At 42.3% G+C, this 26,415-nt stretch overlaps 1 protein-coding gene across 2 annotated transcripts in view; it reads left to right on the plus strand.

Annotated features, from left to right (window-relative positions):
- The window catches only part of LOC147690263 (inverted formin-2-like), a 480,165-nt gene that overhangs the window by 288,111 nt on the left and 165,639 nt on the right, over positions 1-26,415 (plus strand). For both annotated transcript variants that reach the window (XM_086937896.1, XM_086937897.1), the window contains exons 11-13: positions 12,369-12,471; positions 12,563-12,648; positions 15,444-15,544. In XM_086937896.1, coding sequence (XP_086794022.1) covers positions 12,369-12,471; positions 12,563-12,648; positions 15,444-15,544 — 290 coding nt within the window. The remainder of the gene's footprint in view (positions 1-12,368; positions 12,472-12,562; positions 12,649-15,443; positions 15,545-26,415) is intronic.

The following is a 26,415-nucleotide window of genomic DNA, read 5'->3' on the forward strand; positions in this document are numbered from 1 at the left end:
GAATCCAGGGACTGCGAAGCCTGTGCAGCATTCTCCTCCAAGCTAACGATTAGAAATCGTCGAGCTCGAAGACACGAGGTTTCCAGAATGCAGGCGGAAGCGATCCCGGAGCTGTTCGGAGACGAACAAATCGAGGAAGAAGAGGACCAGTCGGGGTCGGAAGGGGACCAGTTGGAGGTTGAAGAACTCATCGAGCAACAAACCGTGAGTGACGACGTCCCCTTACCGAAAAACCGACCCCGTGCGGTAACGACCCCGCCCTCGGGCCCGGTCAAACCGCTGAAAAAAGTTTCCGACGCCCCGCCCTCGGGCCCGGCAACAAAACCGAAACTGAAACCGAAACACTCGGACTCCCACCATGTCGGATCCGAGAAAAGGGCGACATCGACTTCGGCACCGAGGCTACATACAAGGGAGAGCTCGGGATCGAAACATTCCATGTCGAAACATAAATATGACTTATCGCCCAAGAGACACTCGATACCAAGAAAGTCGGAATCGAGCAAACATTCGGTGTCGAAAACAACAAGATCTGACGATCGAAAACAAAAGCACCTCTCGGAACCAGGACCCTCGGTACCGATTCAGGAGCAACAGACAGATCCCAAACAAAAGATCTTGTTTATTGATCCACAAACTGGTAAAGTGGTCACGAAGAAGAGAAAGAGTGAACAGGCAGAAGATAAACCTCTTCCTTCAAAAAAGAGAACAATGGGGACGAATATAACTCCTCCTGCTTCTCCTCGTCCTAGAGTAACACCCTCTTCTCCTATTCCTCACAATAGGCCAAATATTCCTACACCTTCCACACCAAGACCAGCTACACCTCAGTCAGATGTAGACAGTGATCTAGGGGAGGGAGAACCTCAAGGGGATGACGAAACTATCCCAGATGAGGAGGATCCATGGGAAAATTATGATGTAGGGTCAGATGAGGACAACGACCCAGAGCTATATCCCTCAAAGCCTTCACCACCTGATGATAACACAGGTTTTGTGCAGCTCATTCATAGGGCAGCAAAATACCATAAGGTAGATATACATACAGAACCTCAAATAGAGGATTTCTTGTTAGAGACTCTACCTAATGCACAGAGAACATAAGGTACTCTTCCTATGTTGAAAGGTCTTCTTACTCACACAGATGAGATATTCGAAAACCCAGTGAGAGCCAGGGTGTTAAACCCAAGAATTGATAAAAAATACAAAGCGGCTCCAAAGGACCCAATATTTATTAGAGGGCATGTACCGCTAGACTCGCTGGTGGTCTCAAACGCTCGTAAAAGAGCAAACTCATTATCTACAGGAGAGGCTCCTCCACCAGATAAAGAGTCAAAGTTAATAGATGCATCAGGTAAAAGAGTAGCATCACAGGCAGCGAATAGCTGGCGTATAGCCAATACACAAGCACTACTCGCACGTTACGACAGGGCACATTACGATGAGTTAGAAAAACTTCTTACACATCTCCCAAAAGAACATCAGAAGAAGGCAGACCAATTAATACAGGAAGGTAAAATAATAACAAATACCTCCATTAAATGTGCATTAGACGCAGCAGACACTGCAGCAAGATCGATTAACACTAGTGTCATGCTAAGAAGGCACGCATGGCTTAGAATCTCAGGATTCAAACAAGAGATACAAACAGCCCTACTGAACAAACCATTTGATCAGAAGACATTGTTTGGTTCAAGCACAGACGAGACATTAGAGAAAATGAAGAAAGATACGGAAACGGCTAAGTCAATGGGAGCATTGCAACAGCCAACACACAGAGGTTCCTTTCGTAGATCCACCTATAGAGGGGGCTCAAAGAACACAGGAACGAATCAGCAATCCACATCTTTCACACCAACATCACCCAGAGGTAATTCAAGAGGCAGTTACAGAGGTAACAACAATAAGGGAAGAGGCCGCGGAAATAATAATAACCGCAACGCCTCAACACCAAAACAGTGACTTCATAGAACTCCCCCCAGACCACATAACACCGGTCGGGGGACGTCTATCACAGTTCCTACCTGTCTGGGAAAACATCACGTCAGACAAGTGGGTGAGACAAATTATCCAACATGGTTATTGCCTAGAACTCACAGATACTCCACCAAACATCCCCCCCAAACAGCGTCCAATGAGTCAGGATCATCTGACATTGTTAAGAGAAGAAGTGCTAGCACTTCTACAAAATCATGCAATAGAGAAGGTCCCAAAAGATCAACAGGGCACAGGAGTATACTCTCTATACTTCCTGATCCCCAAAAAGGACGGGTCCCTACGACCAATATTAGACCTCAGACCTCTCAATGCTTACATAAATTCGGAGCACTTCCACATGGTCACGCTCCAACAAGTACTCCCTTTACTGAAGAAAGGGGAATTTCTTTCTACACTGGATCTAAAAGACGCTTACTTTCATATACCAATTCACAAAGCCCACAGAAAATACCTAAGGTTTGTGTTAGAAGGACAACACTATCAGTTCAAAGTCCTTCCATTCGGTGTCACAACAGCACCGAGAGTTTTCACAAAATGCCTAGCTGTGGTGGCAGCACACCTGAGAAGACAACAAATACATGTCTTCCCTTACTTGGACGATTGGCTAATAAAGGCCAAGTCAAAGGAAGAATGCCTTCACAACACACAGAAGACAATTCAATTGCTGCACCACCTAGGGTTCACGGTGAACTACAAAAAATCACACCTGCAACCAAACCAGATTCAGCAATACCTGGGGGCTACAGTAGACACAGAAAAGGCAATAGCATACCCCAACCCAATCAGAGTACAGACAATGGTCGGGTTAATACAAAGATTTCAACCACAACACTCACTACCAGCACGAGTGTTTATGCAACTATTAGGCATGATGTCCTCCTGCATACTGCTAATACCACATGCCAGACTACAAATGCGCCCACTACAAGAGTGTCTAGCGACACAGTGGAATCAGGCTCAAGGTCAGATTACAGATCTGGTGTTGGTAGACGACCGGACGTATCGCTCTCTGAAGTGGTGGAACACAAAAAACATTTCCAAGGGACGGTCGTTCCTAGAGCCAATTCCACAAGTGATAATAACAGCGGACGCATCGCTCTCCGGATGGGGAGCGCATATGGACAGATACACAGTACAGGGGAAGTGGAGTGTGCAGCAAAAGAAACTGCACATCAACTACCTAGAGCTATTAGCAATATTTCTAGCACTAAAAGCTTTCCAAATGCAAATAACAGGCAAAGCAGTCCTGATCAGAACAGACAACATGACTGCAATGTATTATATTCAAAAACAGGGGGGGACACACTCTCTCCAACTGTCCAGACTAGCACAGGACATATGGAGATGGGCCATTACTCAAAAGATCTACCTGTTAGCGGAACACCTACCAGGAGTTCAAAACCAAATAGCAGACATCCTAAGCAGACAGTCAGAACAAGTACACGAATGGGAGCTGCACGACCAAATACTACAGCCATTCTTCCAAAAATGGGGGCAACCAGAGATAGATCTGTTTGCCAATCATCAGAACACAAAATGCAAAGAATTCGCATCCAGGTACCCACACCAAAGGTCCCAGGGCAATGCACTGTGGATAAATTGGTCCAACAGATTTGCTTACGCGTTCCCTCCTCTACCACTAATTCCATTACTGGTTTGGAAACTGCAGCAACATTCAATGACAATGATACTAGTGGCACCCACGTGGGCAAGACAGCCGTGGTTCACCACGCTGCTACAACTCTCACAAGTACCACATCAAAAGCTAAGGTTATTACCCATGCATCTTACACAGAACCATGGAGAAATAATGCACCCAGATCCCAAACAACTGAACCTAGCGATCTGGCTCCTGAGGTCATAGAGTTTGGGTATTTAGATTTACCACCAGAATGCATGGAAATCATTAAACAAGCAAGACGTCCTACCACCAGAGCATGCTATGCAGCAAAATGGAAGAGGTTTGCTATACACTGTAACAGTAAGCACATCAACCCTCTGGACGCATCCACTAAACAAATCATTTGCTATTTGTTACACTTACAGCAATGTAACCTAGCATATACCTCTATCAGAGTTCATCTAGCAGCCATAGCGGCATACCTACAAAACAGACAACATCTGTCACTGTTCAAAGTACCAGCAATTAAAGCTTTCATGGAAGGACTCAAAAGAGTCATTCCACCAAGAAGACCACCTTCCCCAGTCTGGAATCTCAACATAGTGCTTACCAGACTAATGGGGCCACCATTTGAACCTATGCATAGGTGTGAAATACAATTCCTCACATGGAAGGTAGCCTTCCTCATAGCTATCACGTCACTTAGAAGAGTAAGTGAACTGCAGGCTTTTACGATTCAAGAACAATTTATGCAGCTACACCAAAATAAAGTGGTTCTTAGAACAAACCCAAAATTCTTACCGAAGGTTATTTCAGCATTCCACATCAATCAGTCAGTGGAATTACCGGTTTTCTTTCCAAAACCACAAACAGTAGCTGAAAGAGCCCTACATACACTGGATGTTAGAAGGGCCATGTTGTACTATATAGAAAGAACACAAACTTTCAGAAAGACAAAACAGCTATTTGTTGCGTTTTCTCCCACACATAAAGGCAATCCTATCTCCAAAGCGGGCATTGCCAGATGGATTGTAAAATGCATTCAAATATGCTACTTAAAGGCAAAGAGAACATTAACTGTTCCTCCTAGAGCTCACTCTACACGTAAACTAGGAGCATCTATGGCATTTCTGGGAAACATTCCACTAGATGACATATGCAAAGCGGCTACCTGGGTTACACCGCACACCTTCACAAAACACTATTGTGTAGATGTGCACGCAACACAACAAGCTAGAGTGGGACAAGCAGTATTAAAAACATTGTTTCAGACAGTTGCAACAGACACGGGCGACCACCGCTAGGGAGAGAACTGCCATATAGTCTATTCATAATGTACCATCTGCAGCCCATATGCCTCGAACGGAATATGCTACTTACCAGTATGCATCTGTTCTTGGCATAGAGGGCTGCAGAGTCGTACATGCCCTCCCAGCCTCCCCGGAAACCTGTGTCTGTTCCAACATTATCTTATTTAGATACACTTACATGGGCACTCTTATCTGTATTCTACTATACTACTCCATCTAACCCTACTATGGCAAAACAATCTAAGGATGGAGCCGATGCCCATGCGCACTACCAACCAAGGGAGGAGTCACCAAGAGACAAAAGACTCTCCAAGAGAAAAACAAAGTGCAATCATCCGAGCCCAACACCAGATGGCGATCTATTCATAATGTACCACTCTGCAGCCCTCTATGCCAAGAACATATGCATACTGGTAAGTAGCATATTCCTTCTAAAGTAAAGATTCACAGTGGCAAATCTTGCATTTTATATCACTGAACATTTTCACCTGGGATAGCTGTGCAGATCTCAATACTTCATACATACGTATACTGAGTGTGAGAAAGTCATCCTTTTTGCCCTGATCACCCCCATTTTTTTATTGATACTGGTTGGATCTTAGTCTGATTGTGCCCTGGGCTCTTCTAAGCAGACCCAGGGTCAGTGCTCTGCGTAAAAAGTATGACAACCTACCTATAAGCCCCAAGAATGTGGTAAGTTAAGAGGCCCAGCAGATGTAATGCACTTAAGTGTGCACTGCTGTGTTGCCTGCCGTGATTTTGAAGGCAGCCCTGCTTTTAAGGCTGCTTTTACAAGCAAATTATATGCAAATGTAGCTTTGGAATTAAAGGTAATTCCAAAGTCTTAAACTACCTTATTTTTTCATATAAGTCACTTCTAATGTCTCACCTAGATGCCCCAGGGGTAGGGTGCCTTGTAACTAAAAGCAGTGACATTCAGTAGCGGCCCGTGGTGGGAGTGCTGCCCAGTGCTGATGTGGGTAGGGGGATGGGCAGGGTGGGGGGTGGTAAACTACAAAAAACATACAGGAGATATAAAGTCAGAATATGTGTTGTACTAAATCTTTTAGCTAAACGGAGTCGTGGAAAACACCAGAAATTACACGTGGCTGAAAAACTCCCATCAGACCACCAATATGGCGGAGTATCGTCACGTGGGATACGGATGGTAAATCCAAATCTTACCCAACCCATCAGGTGATGGTGTAGAGATGGATTCAAGGGTGACCCTCTAGCCGCAATGTATTTCAATAAGGTGGTGATGGTGTGCAATGTGAAAAAAGTGTGAACTTAAAATTAACTACTGTGACAGAAAATATGTTTAATAGGCACTGTTGCAGTGTTAAGGCTAAAATTACGCCCCATAGTGTGAAAATATAACTATGTAAAGGCGTGGTGCAGAGTGGTTGACATGTTTCAGCTTGATGGATAAACTATATCCAGCTTTCTTCAGGACTGTGATGTAATACACACTGCAAATGTCAGTGAAAAAACAACTAGTGTAATAGAAAAACAAGCAAAATATCAAGTCACAATAGTCCTACCAGGAACTTGGATCCCCAATGTTGTCTGGAGGAAAAATGAGTAAATTATCCTTTCCTGTAGGAAGAGTTATACACAAAATATGTGATATCAAACTGTATTTCCATATCATCACTAAATGGCAAAAAGAAAAGTACAAACAACACATATTGTGAAGACGAACTGAAAGTCTCCTTCACTTAGCAGAGGCAGTAGTCCTCCTGGATTTAAATGACAATGGTCATGATGATATTACAGTTAAATACTCACCCAGCTTTATGTGGGAAGTCGCCTCACCTCACCCGGCACCCGCTCGGGAAAAATGAGGCCCGCTCTGTTTAAAACGATGGAAGAAATAGTAGAATATATTTCATCGCAGAAATAGTATAATTGCAATATATTTCTAAAGCTTCCAAAGGATTTTTTAACAATGTCCAGTTGCTCTCATGAAAGACACCGCCCCCTCAGACCAATGACTGAATCCATCCTGGTCCAGACTAGAGATAAGGCAAGGAACCTTGTTTTTAAATCGTATATAGAGTCAGATGTCAAGCTCTAATGAAGAACAACATAGGAAGAGTGCAGTGTTTAAAGAATAATAACTAGGCATCAGCAGGAAAGTAGACTACAGTAAACTAGCCCTCTGTGGTTACCTCTCCGTCAGTACCTCTCGCCTGCTTCCAAGTGGGAGTGGAGCTACCGTACAAGAGGAGAGCGCGCCTTTTTATCCAGGAGGTGATTGGTTGAAATTAATCAGACCTGTTGATGGTAAAGAGCGCTGCTTCATTAGCGATCTTGAATGCGCAGGGTCAAAGCTGTGATTGCGATCCGAGCCAAGCATACGCATGCGCGGTCGCCAAGAGACGGTAGTCTCTAGCGCATGTGCAATGAGAATGCGCATGTGCGGTAACGTGCCCGAGGTCACTATCGCTGCGCTCGGCCATCGGTATGTGTCCTGCCTATTAAAGGATCGATTTTAAAAAACGTAAACAGGAGAAAGGGGTCTCGCAAGGGGTATAAACCACTCCCGATCTAATAGAAAAAGTGGTAGTATGTGCTCACAACAGACCAGTACTTCGTATGCACCAAAAAGCGTGTCATAAATTTGTGAGACGTGGCACAAATAGATCTATAGGATGCTCAGCCATATACTTGGGAAGAAACGGCCATTAGCAAACATAACTGTTTCATATACAGGTAGTGGAACCAGATGTCATAAATTTATTCATCTTAAACTCCCTAAAATGAGAGATAAACAAGACCAGGCTCAGAGTGCATTAAGTTGTAGCACTCCATGTATTAGCAACAGAAGCCCAGTATGTAGGTATTTAATGTTATAAAGATCTATAGGATGCCCCTTAATGTCTCCTATATTAAAGGAAACTTACTGCACATGTATAGGGGGATCTAGTGGATAACCTACATCGAAATCCAAGCTATATCGTCGTTGAGGCCCCTGCTGTCACTTTTAAGGGAGAAAATCCACCTTTGTTCCTTAGTAAACACGAATCTGGAAATGTCGCTAATGTGGGGTGGGATGAACGGCTGTTCTAAAACCACCCATCTCATATCCTCTGCTGTATGTTTGTGAGTAAGAAAATGGTCAGTCAAGCGGGTAGATTGTTTATGGCACCGAATCGTCCTCTTATGCTCACTGATCCTAAGTTTAATTCTACGGGTGGTATACCCAATGTACCTTAGGGAGCACGGACAGGTTACTATGTATATGACTCTTTCAGAGTTACAATTCGTATGTTTTTTCAGAAGCCATATATTGCCTGTGCCTAGATCAATTTTGTCCGTTTTTATAGTCTGTGGACAAGCACTACAAGAGCCACACTGACAGTGGCCCTGTACTAGTGGAAGATCCCATAGTGTAGCCGGTCTGTCTTTCTCTTGGATTCTAGGTCTGGTATGAACCAAACTGTCATGCAAGCTGGGTGCTCCTTTAAAAGAGAACAGCGGTAAGGGTATGTTAGTGTCCGTGATGTTAAGGATGTCCCAATGTTTGCGTATTGTTTTCTGGATTTTGTTGGAGTGGACATTAAATGTACTTACAAATGTCAATCTTTCTAGTGGGGGTTTTGTAGGTCTCCTTTCTAGGAGTGCCTCCTGGTTATTATTCGAGGCACGTTTCCAAGCCCTCTTGACTAGGTGTTTAGGGTATTGTCTCTCCTGTAAGTGACTGGACAATGTAGTTGCATGTTTGTCAAAAAGTTCCTTGGATGAACAGTTTCTTCTCACCCGAAGGAACTGACCCACTGGTAAGTTGGCTCGTAGTGAGCGTGGATGATGACTACTGTATTCGAGGAGAGAGTTTCTGGCCATGGGTTTGGTGTAGAGCTCGCATTGGAGCCTAACAGCTGCTGGAAAAATGGACAGATCCAAAAAGGATAGCCTCTCGCTGCTAAACTCAACCGTGAATTTTAAGTACTGGTTTTGAGTGTTGAGCCATTGATGGAAAAGATGGATCTCTGATATTGAGCCTCGCCAAACCACCAGGATGTCATCGATGTATCTCTTCCATAGCAACACTTGATGTAAAAATGGATTGCTATGGTCGAGAACATGCTCTTGCTCAAATTGGTAGACATAAAGGTTGGCGAGGCTTGGGGCAAAAATGCTCCCCATAGAAGTTCTGGAGATCTGTAGGAAGAACTGATCTTCAAATTTGAAGAAGTTCTCCATCATGGCTATTTCAGCACAGTCAAGAATAAAGCTCACAGGGGTAATGCTGTTAAGATCTCGCAAAGACAATAGTCGTCTGACCGTCTCTAAGGTCTCTTCCTGTGGTATACAGGTATAGAGTGACTCAACGTCGAAACTGACCAAAAGGTCTGTCTCGACGTTGAACTCTACTTCTGGCAACAATCTCAGAACATCTGCTGTATCCTGTAGATGTGTAGGCATGTCTTTAACTACAGGCCTGAGAAAGAAATCCACAAATGTGGATAGAGGCTCCAAAAGAGAACCAATCTCTGAAATGATAGGGCGCCCTGGCGGTGGTCTAGTGGCTTTGTGGATTTTAGGGAGGCAATAGAAACCAGGTGTAACAGGATGATTTGCTACCAGAAATCTTGCCTCCTGGGGAGTTATCCACCCTTCCGCACTGCTCTCATCTACTAGAGTCTTGATAACTGTGAGAAGCCGTCCTGTCGGGTCTTCAGACAGTCTGCGGTAGTTTTGGGTGTTATTCAATTGTGTTAGACATTCTTGTCGGTACTGGTGTGCGTCCAGTACAACCGTAGTCCCACCCTTGTCTGCTGGTTTGATTATTATGGACGAGTCCTTAGACAAGTTCGTGAGGGCATTCTTTTCTTGTTTCGAGAGATTGTGAAAACAATAGGGGACTTCCTCATGTAACCTCATAATGTCATGTGTGACAGCTGTTTCAAAAGTGGTCACCTGAGATGGAACTTGGTGAGCTAGGGAGGTGAAGGTAGATTTAGGACGTAGCCCCGTGTTGGCAGATATATCATCTGTGATTATATCAGGGGCAGTCTTGTTTTTAAAGAAAAAGTGAAGGCATAGCTTCCTAAAGAATTTTTCAAGTTCTATCCGCATTTGAAAAGGATCACCTCTGTTTGTTGGAACAAAACCAAGTCCCTTTTCCAAGACAGTGTGTTCAATTGGAGTCAGGATGCTCGAGCTTAAATTGACTGTTAAGTTCCGCTCCCCTCCGTGCTGGTGCTCTGTAATGCAGCTTTCCTGCTCCGTGTGTTGGGGAACAAGGGGTCCGTCTGCCAATGAACGGTTTGTTGTCCATTTCTCTTGCCGCGGTTTTGTCCGCGGCCACATCCTAAAAAAGACGGATCAGGGAAGAACTGTTGATGTTGTGTATATGGATTCATGTGCTGCGTAAAGGGAGGTGGTTGAAAACTCCACGGACCAGGAGGCCACCACGGGGTGGGGTTATGAAAATTGCCTGGATAATTACCCTGCATACCCCCTCTCTGTCTGCCACCTCGCTTAAAGAAACATTGACCACCTCCTCTGGGTAGACGCCCGGTGGTATCGGTGGTGTCTGAGCCAATGGAGTCTGATCCAGAGGTGGAATAGTTGGACCTGTATCGTTTGCCCTTACTATTAAAACCAGGTGCCACATAGCTGTCACTGGTGTAGGGATAGATTTTAACCATTGAGAACCGGGCCAAGTCTTTCTTGAACTTGTCAACTTTACTGGAGAGAATATTGTCCCTGTAATCTTTATTGGTTTTATTTGTCTCATCCAGGCGTTTCTTGAAGAGTGTGCTGTAGGTGGTTTTAATTTGACCCTTTAATGTTTGAATCTCGATTAGCATTGTGTCTGCTATCCTTTTGGCTGAACTAATGATCAAGATCAGCCAATCTCGCGTGCATCGCCACGCTATCAGGGACCAGTCCCGCAGGAAATCTTTATCAGTTAGAAAGAGCCTAGGTGCATTCGTAACAATCAGGCCTGTTGGAGCACATTTCCCTTGTAGATATTCTGCCATTATGAGTCCATGGACAGTAATACGAGAATGAGTTTTGTTTAAATTAAGCAGAGTTAGCCAGTCATCCTTTGTTGCACTAGCAGTCTCTGGTATAGAATCCAGAATACATGGGTTCTCAGCTAGAATAGAGTTCAGCATCTCATCGTCAAATGCTATACCAGCTAGGTCAGCCATGGTCCATCAGGTGGGGCATCAGTAAAGAAGTCAACTGGAGTGAGCTTATGAGGACAGGGAATCAGACCCTGATTCTTAGAGAAAGACCCGCAACCGAAGTTGCTCTAAATACTAGAAAAAGAAGAGGTAGTGGAGGGTCTGTGGGATCGACCTACATATCTCATAACCCAATTAATATCAAAAAACATACAGGAGATGTAAAGTCAGAATATGTGTTGTACTAAATCTTTGAGCTAAACGGAGTCGTGGAAAACACCAGAAATTACACGTGGCTGAAAAACTCCCATCAGACCACCATTATGGCGGAGTATCGTCACGTGGGATACGGATGGTAAATCCAAATCTTACCCAAACCATCAGGTGATGGTGTAGAGATGGATTCAAGGGTGACCCTCTAGCCACAATGTATTTCAATAAGGTGGTGATGGTGTACAATGTGAAAAAAGTGTGAACTTAATATTAACTACTGTGACAGAAAATATATTTAATAGGCACTGTTACAGCCCCCCTGAAGCTATGAAGCATTTAGTCATCAATGAGACCTCCAGGAGTTGACCAAGGTGTCAAACCCAAAGCTGGCCTTAGGAGGAGCCTCGCTCAACTTCAAGACAAAAAATTCCAAAAGTGACTAAGTTAGAAGGTAAACACTTGACCAGGCCCTACCGCTAAGAATGTCCAACTTGCGCTCCTTCAAGGTCAACCTGAAAGTTTGACTTTGTCCCAGTGAAGTACGATAAGATGTCCCAAAGTGGCATTTACAACTTTTAGGCACTAGGAAGTGTTTATTATTTTAAAAATCATATGTCTGGTTTCCTACATTTGATTTTTGTAATTTTTATGTAATTTTAATCAAAATATTTCCTGTTTTTATGAATTGGATTTGTATTGTGTGTGGATGTCTTATGTATTTAATGTGTTGGAGGTTTTAAATGCTTTACGCACCTTTTTCCCAAGCTAACCCTGTCTGCTCTAAGCCAGCTACCAAGGACTAAGCAAGGGAATTGTGATTGTGGCTTTATTACTAGTGGCAGGTCCCGACCTACACCTACTGATAAACCATATTCCACCACAGAGGGAATTTTCTAAGTCATTGGCTTGCATGTTTAAATCTCGTAGGCAGCTGTATTTCAAACTCTAGACTACATGTACGCCTCCTAGGTAGTATCCGTCTTATATTGCGGAGGAGTTTAGTGGGTGACATTTCTCCTTGGAAGCTGTAGTGTGATATTTCCTGTCACTTACCTAATTTTTCCATTGTTCATTCCACAGTCCAAATGAAGAAATTGTTGAGATGATACAGAAAGGGGACCGGTCGAAGTTTGATGTTGAGATCCTAAAGCAATTCCTGAAATTACTTCCCGAAAAACATGAGGTAAGAACTGGATCCCTTATTCTCTTTCTCTGAACATGTACTTTTAGCATTACACTTTTACTTTGCTACCCTAATGGACTGTACTCCATAGATCGAGAACCTGAAAGCCTATCAAGATGAAAAAGAAAAACTATCAAACGCTGATCAGTTTTATCTCCTTCTCCTTGCTGTTCCTAGGTAAGTGAAATATTAATGCATTTACTCCTCTTGACATGTTCTGTTCATTTATCCATGTGCCGATTAATTGTTAGTCTTTCAATAAATCAAAATACAAATCCTTGATGGGTAAGATGATTTTACACAGTGAAGTTACTGCTTGTGTATTATTTGAGAATAGTGTTTCAATGTTTCTTCTTCTCCTTGCACCGTGAAAGATAGTAATATCATAAAGGAGTAGGAATAGTGACTGCTAGCAACTTACCTTAAAATTTCATATTAACACCTTGTGTGCTCATGACGAGGCCAGGTCGTCATGAGTCACAGTTGAGCTGTGCTCCTGACGGCCTGTTCTCGTCCTAACGGCGCCGCACCGCCCATGCGCGGTTAATTCCCCGCTTGTGCGGGAGAATTGATCAGTGGGCGGGATACTGACGAGACCAGGCCGTCATGAGCACAGCTCCACCATGACTCATGACGGCCTGGTCTCGTCACAAGCACTGCGGTGTCGCTCTCACGCACTGTGGGGGAATTAGCTCCGCAGGGAAGGGGTTAAAGGTAGCACCTGCTACAGGAATGGTTATTTTGGTAAATAGATGCGTTAAACTTACAGTAATGACATACTGGTAATTGTAAGCTAATATTTAAAAAAGCAAATAAATATAATATATCCACAATGAGAAAGCAAATAGCAATTCTGGTTTTCTGCAGAATGATGCATTAATTGTGGGTTGCAATAGGCGGCAAGTAGCATACTGGATTTTATGATGCAACATAAAATTGTGTGTGATCTCAGGCCTGCTACTGAAATATTTATGGCTAACAGATTAGGGATATTATGAGGTTTGCCAAATATATTAGTGTTATACCTAGTTTTGGTGTCAGAGAAGGAAATGTCTTGCTAAAAGAATTTGAAAGAGAATCATATGGCCAACGTTAGCCTACATATGTATACCAGCCACTTATGATTACCAAACCTAACTAGGACTTGAAGCAAAAACTTTTTAAAGACATCTTGGGGTAGGCGAAAGAGAAATTGTCATTTACGTAGTTGCAAAGTGCACTCAGTATTACAGCCTTTACAACTACAGAGATATATTCATTTTAGAAACTCAATGGGTCTTCATTGTCTGCACCTGCAGCATAGTGCAATGTACACTTGCTGCTATCTTCACTGCAGTTCTAGCATACGTAAACTATTGAAGTTAATGATATTGACTTTGCAATGATTACCATACATCATGTTTTCCTGAAAATCCACTGTAGAAAGTGTTGGCAATCTTTGTATGTCTCTTTCTACAGAAAATGGCCACTATCTACTGGAAACCCGAATCCCCCCTGCACTTTCATGCTCTAGGAGTAAATACTGATTACATTTACTGGAATCAAGTTTGGGACAAATTAGCCAAATTGCACCTTCTGAAAATGTAAAAATGCAAAATACGCATACAGAAAGTCTTTGGCTTAGGGCGTACCACAGAGTCCTCATATTAACATAGCAACAAGGGTGATTGGGAAAGATTTAATTGTCTAGAGTAATGCTGTTGCTTAAATAGAGGTCTTAAAGGTAAGCCAACAATACCCTTAACTCCTCATATACTGAATTATGACCGTCTGAAAAGGGCTGAATCTGTTGCAATATGCGTTGTTTCACTCTCATGATGCAGAACATGAAGATACAGCACACAGCACTACACAAGCAGTTGATGGTGCTGTACATACAGTATTTCAACATATAGCAGACATTTGTAGTAATATTCTGTTTGAAAATGCACAGTAGCTGTCTAGCGTGCCTTTCATGTTGGATATTCACCCACAGACCTGCATCAGTGGGGCTTGACATTTTGACACTGATGCCCCTCATTTAGGTTTTTAATCTGTGTATCTGATAACTATGGGGCACAATACATAACTGACAATTTCATGTAAATACATTTTGTGCTTTTCAAGACAGTAACTAATAGAGCATTTTGTGAATTATTATCTTATCATTTTGTTTGAACCTTTATGGCTATTTCATGGCTATAAATCTTATCAGCATGATAATATTTATTATGACTTTCAGAAATCTAATCTCATGGGAATTTTTCGATACTTATTTTGACAATGTAAAACTACATTCTGACATTCCACTGGACATCTTTTCATGGGTATTCTACAGTACAATATCCTACAAGCATTCCCTGGCACAGTTTATGATGGGTATTTCAAAATCTAGTTCTCAATTAAAATTTCATGACCAGGTCGCCAACCAGAAAGAATTGAAGGCCACCATCTCAGATTGCGTGAGATCAAAATATTAGCCAACTGGGTAAAGAACCGAGTCTGTGAAAACCATGACCTAAACTTCTCGGAATCAAGGCTGGAATTCACCTACCATAAGGTTATATAGTTGTGGCTCGGGACACCATTGTGTCTTTTCAAAGCAGAGCATTAGACTAGCTCAAAACATTTGAGCCGCTTTTTAAAAAAAGTACTGTTGTTCAGGTTCTGTGGCCATGTCTAGGCTGGGCCCAATTCTAAATAAAAGCCTTCGCTCAGAGCTGCTGAACACTTACATCGGGCTAGAAGACACTATTTCTGTTGTGTACAAAGAATCACTGCATCACTCAAGAAAGCAGTATTCTTGCCCACCATGTTTTGTGAATTATTTGATGTACAAGGATTTTTTTTATTTTTATAAATAAACTATGCCTGCTGACTCGTAAAATAATTAAATGTGTTTGGGTTTAAGCTATTTTATCATATTTTTTAAAAGGAATTTATGCATATGAACTTTATGATAGTAAAATGTTGCATTGTTTTCCTGATATCAGCTACCAGCTCCGGATTGAGTGTATGCTTCTGTGTGAGGAAACCACAATTATCCTTGAAATGCTTCAGCCGAAAGCAAAACTAGTCAGCACAGCCTGTGATAGTAAGTATGGCATTTATCATCAAATCTGGGAATCCTAATCTAGAATGATCTGTACAAAGCAACTGAGAAGTGTATAGTTTTAAGGCAATGAGAACATGTCTGATACGTAATCCAGTGACTACACAGAGGTTTGATGGAAGGTCGCTAGATTGAACACCACTTGAAGTTAACTCCACTTGGCTAAAACCCAATCCACAGGCGAGATTCGGATTGGTGCCAACGAGCTGAAAAGGTCATCGACAAAAGTCAAGGCTGTCCTAAGAAATGGGAGAAAATATGGGCGGCCTGGAGGAGGTATGGGGGAGAGTGGAAGGCTTCACAGGCGGATGAAGCACCATCCTAAGGGGGTAGTTAGATGGGGCCTGTTACTCTATGTCTAGGCGCTTGCCAATGGGGTCCAGGGGTACTGGCGCTGCATTGGATTCCTTGGGTCGTGGCTGTAATGCGGAGGGGTGCAAGGAGGTCCTGCTGAGGAGTAAGGGGAGTGGGGTGGGGGGTGCTTACAAATGGTCTGCATCACCAGGTTCAATGTTGGTGGCTTAATGGGGCTGTGTCAATGTTGGTTGGGGAGGGCTCGTCAAGGTAGGTGGGTTTAATCGGTCCTAATGAATCTGTGGGTGATTTACTTTGTACTTGTCAATGAATTTCCGCTGCTAACCGATGTGCAATGTTATGGAGTTGGTTTTTCAAATAAAAAGAATTTAAAAAAAAAACACAATCCACAGAATGCCACACCCAACAGTGCCAGGCACCCCTTTAAATAACGAACACACCTGTATACAAAAATGATGTTATAAAGTATAATAGAAGACATTTGTCAGTCCTTCTGAATGTGCTGAGAGTTGCGCACAACAGATCAACCAATTGGTTGTTTTCACATGCACAAATCTCTAAAAGAAGCATATTTGAAACAATCTATTTTGCAGTGAGTGCAGACACCTGCAAAGCTATCAATTTCTAGACCGTAGACTGCTTACTGCATTCCAAACAGGTGATAATAATACACAACTTTGCAACCCATCATATGCTTGAAAGCAAGTTTATACCAAAACTCAATTGAAAACATGTGCTCTGAACTTCATGTATCATCTGACACACATCACTTTGATATGTTTAGTTTCTATGATATGCTATTGTAATTCTGTGTATTTTCCCTCAATTCTTCAACCAAGCCAAACTACCAATTAGAGTTCCTTGCCATCATCCTAAGTTGTTCTTAGACACAGGAACATTGTTAATATTGGTGATGCCATTGAAAGCAAAATGCTCCAGAAAATTTTACAAACTTTTGTGTTGTAGATAAAGTTCGCGTTTTCACTTGTCGAAGACGTTGGCTCTACCTCCATGTGATTGTAAGACTGATTTGGTAAAATAGATTGTCAATGTTCACATGAAAATCCTCAACGATAAAATTAAAACTAATCTTCAATGCAATATACCCAAAATGACATTAATAAAGACAGAATCTGGTTATTTATCAATATACTTTTATCTAAATTAAGGTGAATGCTCATCAAGCACATTACAGCTCAAATCATAGATAATCACACAAGAGAAACAATAATACAGTAATTCATAATAACATCTCAAAAAACCATGTCATGAGAGAGCAGATAGGCGAAGAGACAAAAGGTAAAGAACATTTGCAAAATAAGATTAATGCAAATTCAGAATATCATAATCACAAAATGCTATTAGTCTGAAAAGCAACTCTCCGACTGGGAAAGTAAGCTGGGGCACCTCAAGAAGGTATGAGGACCAAATGTCAAAAGTCAGGATCAGCAGAACAACAACAAGCGAATTAGATAAGGAAACAGCAACACCTTTTGCAAAGTCAAAATCCCACCTGAAGCATGCCTAACTATAAATTCTAGCACTATTAATTATACCCTAATTCACTAAAAATCCAACCCCTCATCCATCAAAACCCCAAAAATCTGCAAATCCCTCTGGACTAGATCGGGGAGTGTCTGATCCCTCCACTTTCAGTATGCCTCTCAACAGTTACTTTGTCTTTAGAGAACTTTCGTCATCGTCCTTCAGCTAAGGAAACTCAGATAATTTCTTCCGCGGCTTGCACATTTCTCCATCTCGCTAATATAGCAATCTCGCAGCACAAGTGTCCACATACTCCGGTTGGCAAGGAAAATCCATTAATAAAGTTCATTACTTGCTCGCCATGGCCTCATCAGGAGCTCATGAAGGACAAAATGCATTTCTTTGCAGCCTAGTTTTTAGAAAGCAAATTAAACCTAAAACTAATCTTGAGGCCTTCTCTGCAGTACAGTAAAATGTGCTCTAGGAAAAACAAATACACCTGTGATTATCATTGTCATTTAACAAAACTACACTACTAAGGCCCCTGTGCATTTCTGTTCACTTTATGCGCTTCATTTTCAAACAGTTAGTGAAAAGGAAAATACCTTGTCTCTTTTAAGCTTATGGCTTCTATCATTATTTTCTTTGTCTGTTATTTCTGCATTAATAATTCACACTTGTGGCCTACTAGAAAAGCACTGGAAATACTGACTTCTTCCAAGTACACATTTGTGCAAATTCCATCTCCCCTTTTTTAGTTTTACACTGTTCATTTTCACAAAATTTGTTAATAATCCACACAATGAGAAGTTTGATCCAAGCAGGTTTTATTTCATGAAAACCCTGCTCCATCAAGGCCCGCTTTGATGGCGACTTAAGCCATCATAACATGATGATACTACTTAGAAAGCAGTCGTTTTCTTCTGTTTCAACCTAAACCCATCTATGTCCTTTACTATTTTATAGTCATTTCCTCTTCTGTCTTCCAACTCTATTTCTTCTCTCTTTTTCTTCCTCGCTCTCCGTTTAGTCTCTAATGTTTGTTTATTGCACTTGCAACACTTGTATATTAATATCAGTGTTAATATCCCTTTAGCAACAGCAATTATTAGCTTTAGTATTCTCCCCAGCAAGCTATTACCAAAAGCTTAAAATCAGTTACCTACTGAAGAGAAACCCTTACCAAGTTTCTCCCAAGCACCGTCAACCTTCAGTTCAGCTAAATCTTGCCGTAAATATGCAATATTTGTAATATATCCCTCTATGTTCTTACTTTTGTCAGGGATATCTGTGCAACACTGGTGAATTTTCAACATTTTACAGACTACGTCCTCTTTTGCCACTAATACATCAAGAGCAAGCCGATTTTGTAAAACCATAGATCTCATAGCCACCATTTCTGTATCAATCATTAAGAACCCTCCAGCAGTGTCTGTTGATAAACGATCAACCACCATTGACAATTTTCAGATTTCATGATAATTCAAAATTACACCAACTGAAGGTATCAATGCTCCGAAAATATCACCCACAATTTCTGCAGCACTGATTACCCTTTTATTTCAAGTTACTCCATTTTTCTTTTCATTGGTTCCAAGATTTTTTCCATATGATAAACCTTGGGAAAAACAATTCCCATATAACAACATCCATACTAACGTGCAGGTAACCTATAAAAGGCATTCTTACCACACACATAATATATACCAGGGAAAACAGGATCCGTACCACCTTTTATTCCCCAACCCCCTGGTATTAGGAAAGTATTGTCACATTCACTAGAACCAACGAAGTATTTATTGTTGTAAGTTTTCTGTCTAAATAAGCAAAGCTTTATCCTATGGTGCCAATCCAGAGTCATTGCAGCATATGTCTCACCCTTTTTGTAATTACCTTCTCTAAAAGCCAAAGGAGGTATATGGGACTTTTGCTCAGCAGCTGTTTTCTTAAGATTGTGTCTCCAATCTTCCACTAGGTTTATGAATTCAATATCCTCCCGACGCAAAATACAGGTTAAGTTATTATGATGTACATACACAGTATCTATCGTTTTATTAGTATGGAAAGATTCTCCAAAATATTCAGCGTTTTTCGCACTACTCACCATATTCATATTCTTTCTAATAGGTACTTCTGAAAAGACTAAGTCAAGTCAAGTCAAGTCAGTCATTTATATAGCGTGCTACATACCCATAGGGTCTCAAGGCGCTTGAGGAAGGGTGGGGGATTACTTGTCAAATATCCAAGTTTTAAGTTGCTTTCTGAATGCTAGGTGGTTCTGAGTAAGGCGAAGGTGAGTGGGAAGTGAGTTCCAGGTTTTAGCTGCCAGGTAGGAGAAGGATCTACCTCCCATGGTGGTTTTGTTGATGCGAGGTACAGTGGCAAGGGCTTGGTTGGAGGATCGTAGCTGACGGGTGGGGGTGTAGAAGGACAGTCGTGTGTTGAGGCATTCGGGTCCAAGTTCGTAAAGTGCTTTGTGTGCGTGGGTTAGGAGGCGGAAAGTAATCCTCTTATTTACGGGGAGCCAGTGGAGGTTTTTCAGGTGACCAGAGATGTGGTCATTACGCGGGATGTCTAGTATGAGCCTGGCTGAAGCGTTCTGGATGCGTTGGAGTTTTTTCTGGAGTTTTGCGGTGGTACCGGCGTATAGGGTGTTTCCGTAGTCCAGGCGGCTCGTGACCAGTGCGTGGGTGACCGTTTTTCTGGTTTCGGTGGGGATCCAGCGAAATGTTTTTTTGAGCATGCGAAGGATGTTGTAGCAAGATGATGAAACGGCGTTGACTTGTCTGGTCATCGAGAGTGAGGAGTCCAGGATGACGCCCAGGTTCCGTGCGTGGTCCGTCGGGATGGGTGCTTTTCCAAGGGCCTCTGGCCACCAAGAGTCATCCCAGGCGGAGGGGGAGGTGCCTAAGATGAGGACTTCTGTTTTGTCTGAGTTCAGTTTCAGATGGCTGTGCTTCATCCACTCGGCTACTTCTTTCATTCCTTCGTGTAAGTTGGTTTTGGCGGTGTTAGGGTCTTTGGTGAGTGAGAGGATCAGTTGAGTGTCGTCAGCGTAGGAGATGATGTTGAGATTGTGTTGGCGAGCGATGGCCGCAAGGGGGCTCATGTATACGTTGAAGAGGGTGGGGCTGAGTGACGATCCTTGTGGCACGCCGCAGATGACTTCAGAGGCCTCTGACTTGAATGGTGGGAGGCGGACTCTCTGGGTTCTTCCGGTGAGGAACGAGGTGATCCATTCCAGTGCTTTTCCTTGGATTCCGACGTTTCTGAGGCGTTGTAGAAGGGTGATATGACAGACTGTGTTGAAGGCAGCGGAGAGGTCAAGGAGGATGAGGGCGACTGTGTCTCCATTGTCCAGTAGAGTTTGAATGTCGTCTGTTTCTGCGATAAGTGCGGTCTCGGTGCTGTGTTTGGCTCGGAAGCCGGACTGTGAGGGGTCGAGGGATTTGTTGGCTTCGAGGAAGGTGGCGAGCTGGTTGTTGACAGCTTTCTCGATGACTTTGGCCGGGAATGGAAGAAGCGAGATGGGGCGGTAGTTTTTGAGTTCGGTGGGGTCAGCTGTGGGTTTTTTCAGAAGGGCGCTGAGTTCTGCGTGTTTCCAGCTTTCCGGGAAGGTGGCGGAGTTGAGGGAGCACTTGATGACATCTCGGAGGTGTGGTGCTATGATGTAGTCTGCTTTGTTGAAGATGTGGTGAGGGCATGGGTCAGTTGGGGATCCTGAGTGGATGGAGTTCATCAGGCGGATGGTGTCCTCAGTGGAGATTGGGTTCCAGTCGTTGAGGGTGTTCAGGGGGGGTGAAGGTCCTGCAGAAGGTTGGGTGGGTTGGTCTCCGGGTCGGTTGTTGAAGCTGTTGTGGATGTCTGCGATTTTGTTGTGGAAGAAGGAAGCTAGGGAGTCGCAGAGGACTTGGGAGGGGGTGATGTCGTTGGAGTTGGCTGATGGGTTGGTAAATTCTTTGATGATGTTGAATAACTCCTTGCTGTTGTGGGCGTTGTTATCTAGACGGTCTTTGAATGCGGCGTTCTTGGCAGACCGGATTAGTTGGTGGTGTATGCGGATGGCGTTTTTGAAGGCGTCCCTGGTGCAGGTGTTTGGGTCTTTTTTCCAGGCCTTCTCGAGGGAGCGACAGTGTTTCTTCGATTTCTTAAGATCATCGTTGAACCAGGAGGCGATTTTGCTGCCTGGTTTGCTTTGACGTTTTTTCAACGGTGCTAGGATGTCGGCGCTGTTGGATATCCATTGGGTGAGGTTAATGGCTGCTTGGTCGGGGTTTGAGGAGTGGGCGGGGTGTTTTAGAAGAAGCGATGAGGAGATCTGGTCGATGGTGATTTTGTTCCAGTTTCTTCGCATGGTGGGTTGAGGATGGTTGTGGATTGTGGTCTTATTGTAGGTGAAGTGAACGCAGCTGTGGTCCGTCCAGTGAAGAGCTGTGGTGTGACTGAAGGAGACATGTTTGCTGGGGCCAGATGTACGACGATTGGTTTTCGCGACTAGCAAATTGCGAAAAATTGCAAGTCGCAATTTGCAAGTCGCAAAAGCCAATGCACCACAGTGTCAGAGACACTGTTAGCGATTCCCAATGGCGTCGTGAAATGCAAGGCTCATGATTATTAATGAGCCACTCGCATTTTGCGACCCCATTGGGAATGGCTGGCCCTCTTAGGGAGGGTGGTCTGCTGGGCTCAGCAGACCTCCATGTATCTTTGACTGCTTTTTCAACAAAGCAGTTTTCTTTTTAAATGTAGCCCATTTTCCTTAAAGAAAAACGGGATGCATTTAAAAAAAGAAACGGTTTTGTTTCATTTTTTTAGGGTAGATGGTGGTCCCTGGGACCACTGCCTGCCCTCAAATATATTGTTAGAGCCAGTCACAAAGGGAAAGGGGTCCACTTCCCCTGGGGACCCCTTCCCATTTGTGACTCCATTACCACCCTCTTGAAGCGGGCGGTAGATTGCGAGTGTTGTGGACTGACAAAGGCTGTCTCGCAACTCCCCAATTGGATCAGTCACATCTTTGTGTCAATCTCTGTAATGGCTTGGCTGTCAGTAAAAAGCCACTGATCCTTTGTCTGTGGTATCCAATCATACCCAGGAACATACAAACATCTTTCTGCGTTCTGGGAAGAATCATTTGCAAGATCAGTTATCTGATCTTGTGATACTTTTTTGACCCCTTTCTCAATTTTATGTCTGAAATATAGAACTTCTTTTTGACAAAATTGCTATTTTGCTGGTGACACCTTATGCCTACCTACTGCCAAATGGTTCAGTAGAGCAATTGTATCTGTCACATATTCTTCTCTAGTCTTAGATGCAACAAGCAAATCATCAATGTATTGCATCAAAAATGAGTCTTCTGGCATTACTAGTGACTCTAAGCGCTTCTTCAAAATCGGATTGAAGATCGAGAAATTCTCTGTATACCCTTCAGGAATGCAGCACCATGCCAAAGCACGGTCTCAGAACCAAAATGCAAAACAAATATTGGCTGTCAGGATGTAAGGGTATGGAGAAAAATGCTTGACTCAAATCAATCACTGTAAACCCCTCTGCATCACAGGAATCTGGTAAACAAACATGGCGGGGTTTGGCACTATCGGGCAACAGGGTATCAGTGTTTTATTATTCTACCTAAAATCCTGAACTATTCTGTACTTACTACTCGTTTTTTTTAAATTCCCATAATAATTGAATTACAAGGTCTCCCTAGTAGATCTCTCAAAATGCCTTGTTTAATCATTAATTCAATTACAGGTGTTACTCCTGCAATGGTCTCAGGACTCATTTTGTATTGGGGTGTTTTGGGAAATTCTGCACCTTGTTTGACTGAAATCTGAATAGGATCAACTTCTTTCATTAGTCCAATGTCTTTCCCTGAAAAATCTCACACATCAGTCATCACTGTGTTTCTCAGTTCAACAGGCAAATCCTTTGCTGTAAATAAAGGATACAAATCATTCACTTCCATCCCTTGCCTTGCCATTATCGTTTTGAACACCACATCCTCATCCTGTGTATGAAATGCTATACCATCTGGTGTACAATACATGGTTCAATACTTTTTACAAAACAAATCTCTTCCTAGCAGGTTAACTGAACTTGTATCACACACCACAAAACAATGGACATCTTTGAAATCTCCAATGTGTACCTTAATTAGTTTTGTCACTGGATTGATTTGAAACACCTACGACTTGGATAGCATCCCCTGAAATGGGTAGGTTAGGGATTTCCACAGTTTTCACAGTGGAACGGGTAGCACCAGTGTGCTACCCGTAATCACATTACCTTTGACTTCTCCATCCACAAAGAGACCACACTGATTGATCTATCTTCTAGAGATGCGCCAAGCATGCACTCCTCCTCCTCCCTCCGGCACAGTCATTGAGATGTATCTGAACTACTCTCCTTGCCCTGCAACCAGTATTGTGAAACCATTTGCACATCTCTCATAGGATATATCATTTCAGTCATTGTTGTCCTCGTCCCTGTTTCTCTCATTGGAGACATAGAGGAAGGCCCTTGATTTGCAGCCATTTCTTCTTTCTTTTTAGCCCATTTACCCTGCCAAAGTTCTAATTAACCCTATCGTCTCAATGTATTTAATCAGCTCTTTAATTTTGCAACCGTTTTCCTGAAGCATTCACATACTCCAAATGCTTATCACTAAAATCCAGTCTATATGTCTTCTGTAAAGCCTTTGATTTTTCTATATCAACACCATATGCCTGTGAGACTTCAGCAAATCCCTCATGTAGACTCTTCGCTCTCATTGTAATATTCTTACACAAAAACAATAACTCTTCTTCCTGATATTTACTCAATCTTTCAGGACTAATTGTACCCACTAATATCTCTTCTAAATCCGCTTTAAATCTGCTCCCATCCATGCTTGTATTCACTTTGTTAGACAGCATCCCTCTAATCCATTCATCCAATTCTTCTGGAGATGGCCCTATTGAACCTCCTTTTGTAGGTGTCATCCCTCTTTCATTCTGCACTAATCTCCTTGGCTCTATTTGCACATTAAGCTTTGGGGTGTCAATCAATGATCATGTCTTACCTGCCCTAGCACCACCACTAGTTCTATTATTAACAGGCACTGTTAATGCATGCACTTGTGAAATATTATCTCTTTCACTATACAATGGAGCTATAGGACCATTAGGACCATTAGGACCATTAGTCACAGGAACTGACAACTCTTCTGTATTCAAATTCAATTGAGTAATCTTTTTTGTAAAATCATCGTTCACTTGACTCAATGTATTTGTATTTCTCACTTGAAAAGACTAAGGAACTTCTGTGTCAATGAAGAACTTCGTATAATTCTTTCTTGTTCTTCCTGATATGGTGGAGGTCTATTAAGCAATAAAACTTTCATCAAATCACCATCTCCTTCATTTTTGTCAGTACCTGTTTCCACAACCTTTTTCTCTTTATGTTTTCCTCCTTCCTGATCCTCTACTACAACAACTGAATATAAACCACCTTCAGCTGCTATCACATCTCTTTTCCACTTTTTCATTTGGGCATCCCAGTTTGCTTCTGAGTATCTACTCGCAGTATTTTTGTATTTATTCTCAGACCTGTCCCCAGTTCTCTTATATGCCTCATGTTCCCATTCCTCAAGCGCTTCATACTGCATAGGTCTTGGATTTGGTCTCACCGCATTCATTTGAGGTCTTAGATTTTCTAAAATCCTTACATTAAAAGTTCCATTCTCTGGAAACACCATATTCCCATCTCCTTCTGTATATTTCACCCAAATCTCCAGCCAATGTAGACGTGTGATATCCTCGTCTTCAAGACATAAAAGAAGCAGCCATACCCTCAGGTGGAACAGAAATTACCTTTCTAATAGGTTTAGGCTCATCTTTTCAATAACTTAATTTTATTTTGTTTGTTACTCCAAAAACAAAGCAAAACAGAGGAAAACACTTCAGTAATTCCACAAACGCTATTAGTTCAAACTGACCAATGCCAGCGCAACTCACACCAATAAACCAATAACAGCACAGCACTCTTGAATGACGATTTAGACTAGCTGATCAATGCCAGTGCGGCTCTCTGTGACATCAGTATAACTCCTGCGACTGACCCTCCCTTTGCAAAAGTAATCCGCAGTAAATTACAAACATTTCTTAATAGATAAACAAGCTTAGAACGACATATAAACAAACCTGCTTGTCTGCTCCACTAAAAGAAACAATAGAATCAACCACTCGAAGAATTCTTTTGATACCAGCAGAATGTCGAACAACGTTATTCCACCTTCAATCAAGTGTTGGCACTACTTCAGCTGCACTTTCTAAAGGTACCCAAATAAATCTCCACTATACTAACTTCAAAGTTTCCTGTGCAATACTAGCAATGCAACTATTGTTCAGTACTGCAGACCATGCAATACCACTTAGTGTATGGCACACTAAGACTTCACATTAGGCAATATCATCATCCTGGGATCTTAGGCCACTTCAAACCCGTCTCTCTTAAGGTCAATGATGGACCACCACATATAACAAGAATACAAAATATTAATCACCAAAATTATTAATTCTGTCCTAATCAAATGCCAATTTAATCAATATAACCAAAAACTGATGCAGCGGAAAGGGGCTTATGCCAAATTTTACCACCAGGAGCCAATTTAATACCCCATAGTCCCTTTCACACTGCGTGCGTTTAAACCAAGTTACTAAATCTATATTATCTATAATGGTCCTCACTCTTCTCCGATGAATGTAGTTGTCAGGGATTGGCAAAGGATTGACAGAATTCTAACAATGAGGACCTAAATAAAAATGTAATTCATTCAATATAACTAAAATGACATTAATAAAGACGGACTCTGATTACTTATCAATATACTTTTATCTGAATTAATGTGAATGCTTATCAAGCACATTACAGCTCGAATCATAGATCACCACACAAGAGAAACAATAATACAGTAATTCTTAATGACATCTCAAAACCATGTCATGAGAGAGTGGATAGGCGAAGAGACAAAAGGTAAAGAACATTTGCAAAATAAGATTAATGCAAAT

The sequence above is a fragment of the Lissotriton vulgaris genome, chromosome 9 (genome assembly GCF_964263255.1).
Source record: "Lissotriton vulgaris chromosome 9, aLisVul1.2, whole genome shotgun sequence".
NCBI classification, from domain to species: Eukaryota; Metazoa; Chordata; class Amphibia; order Caudata; family Salamandridae; genus Lissotriton; species Lissotriton vulgaris.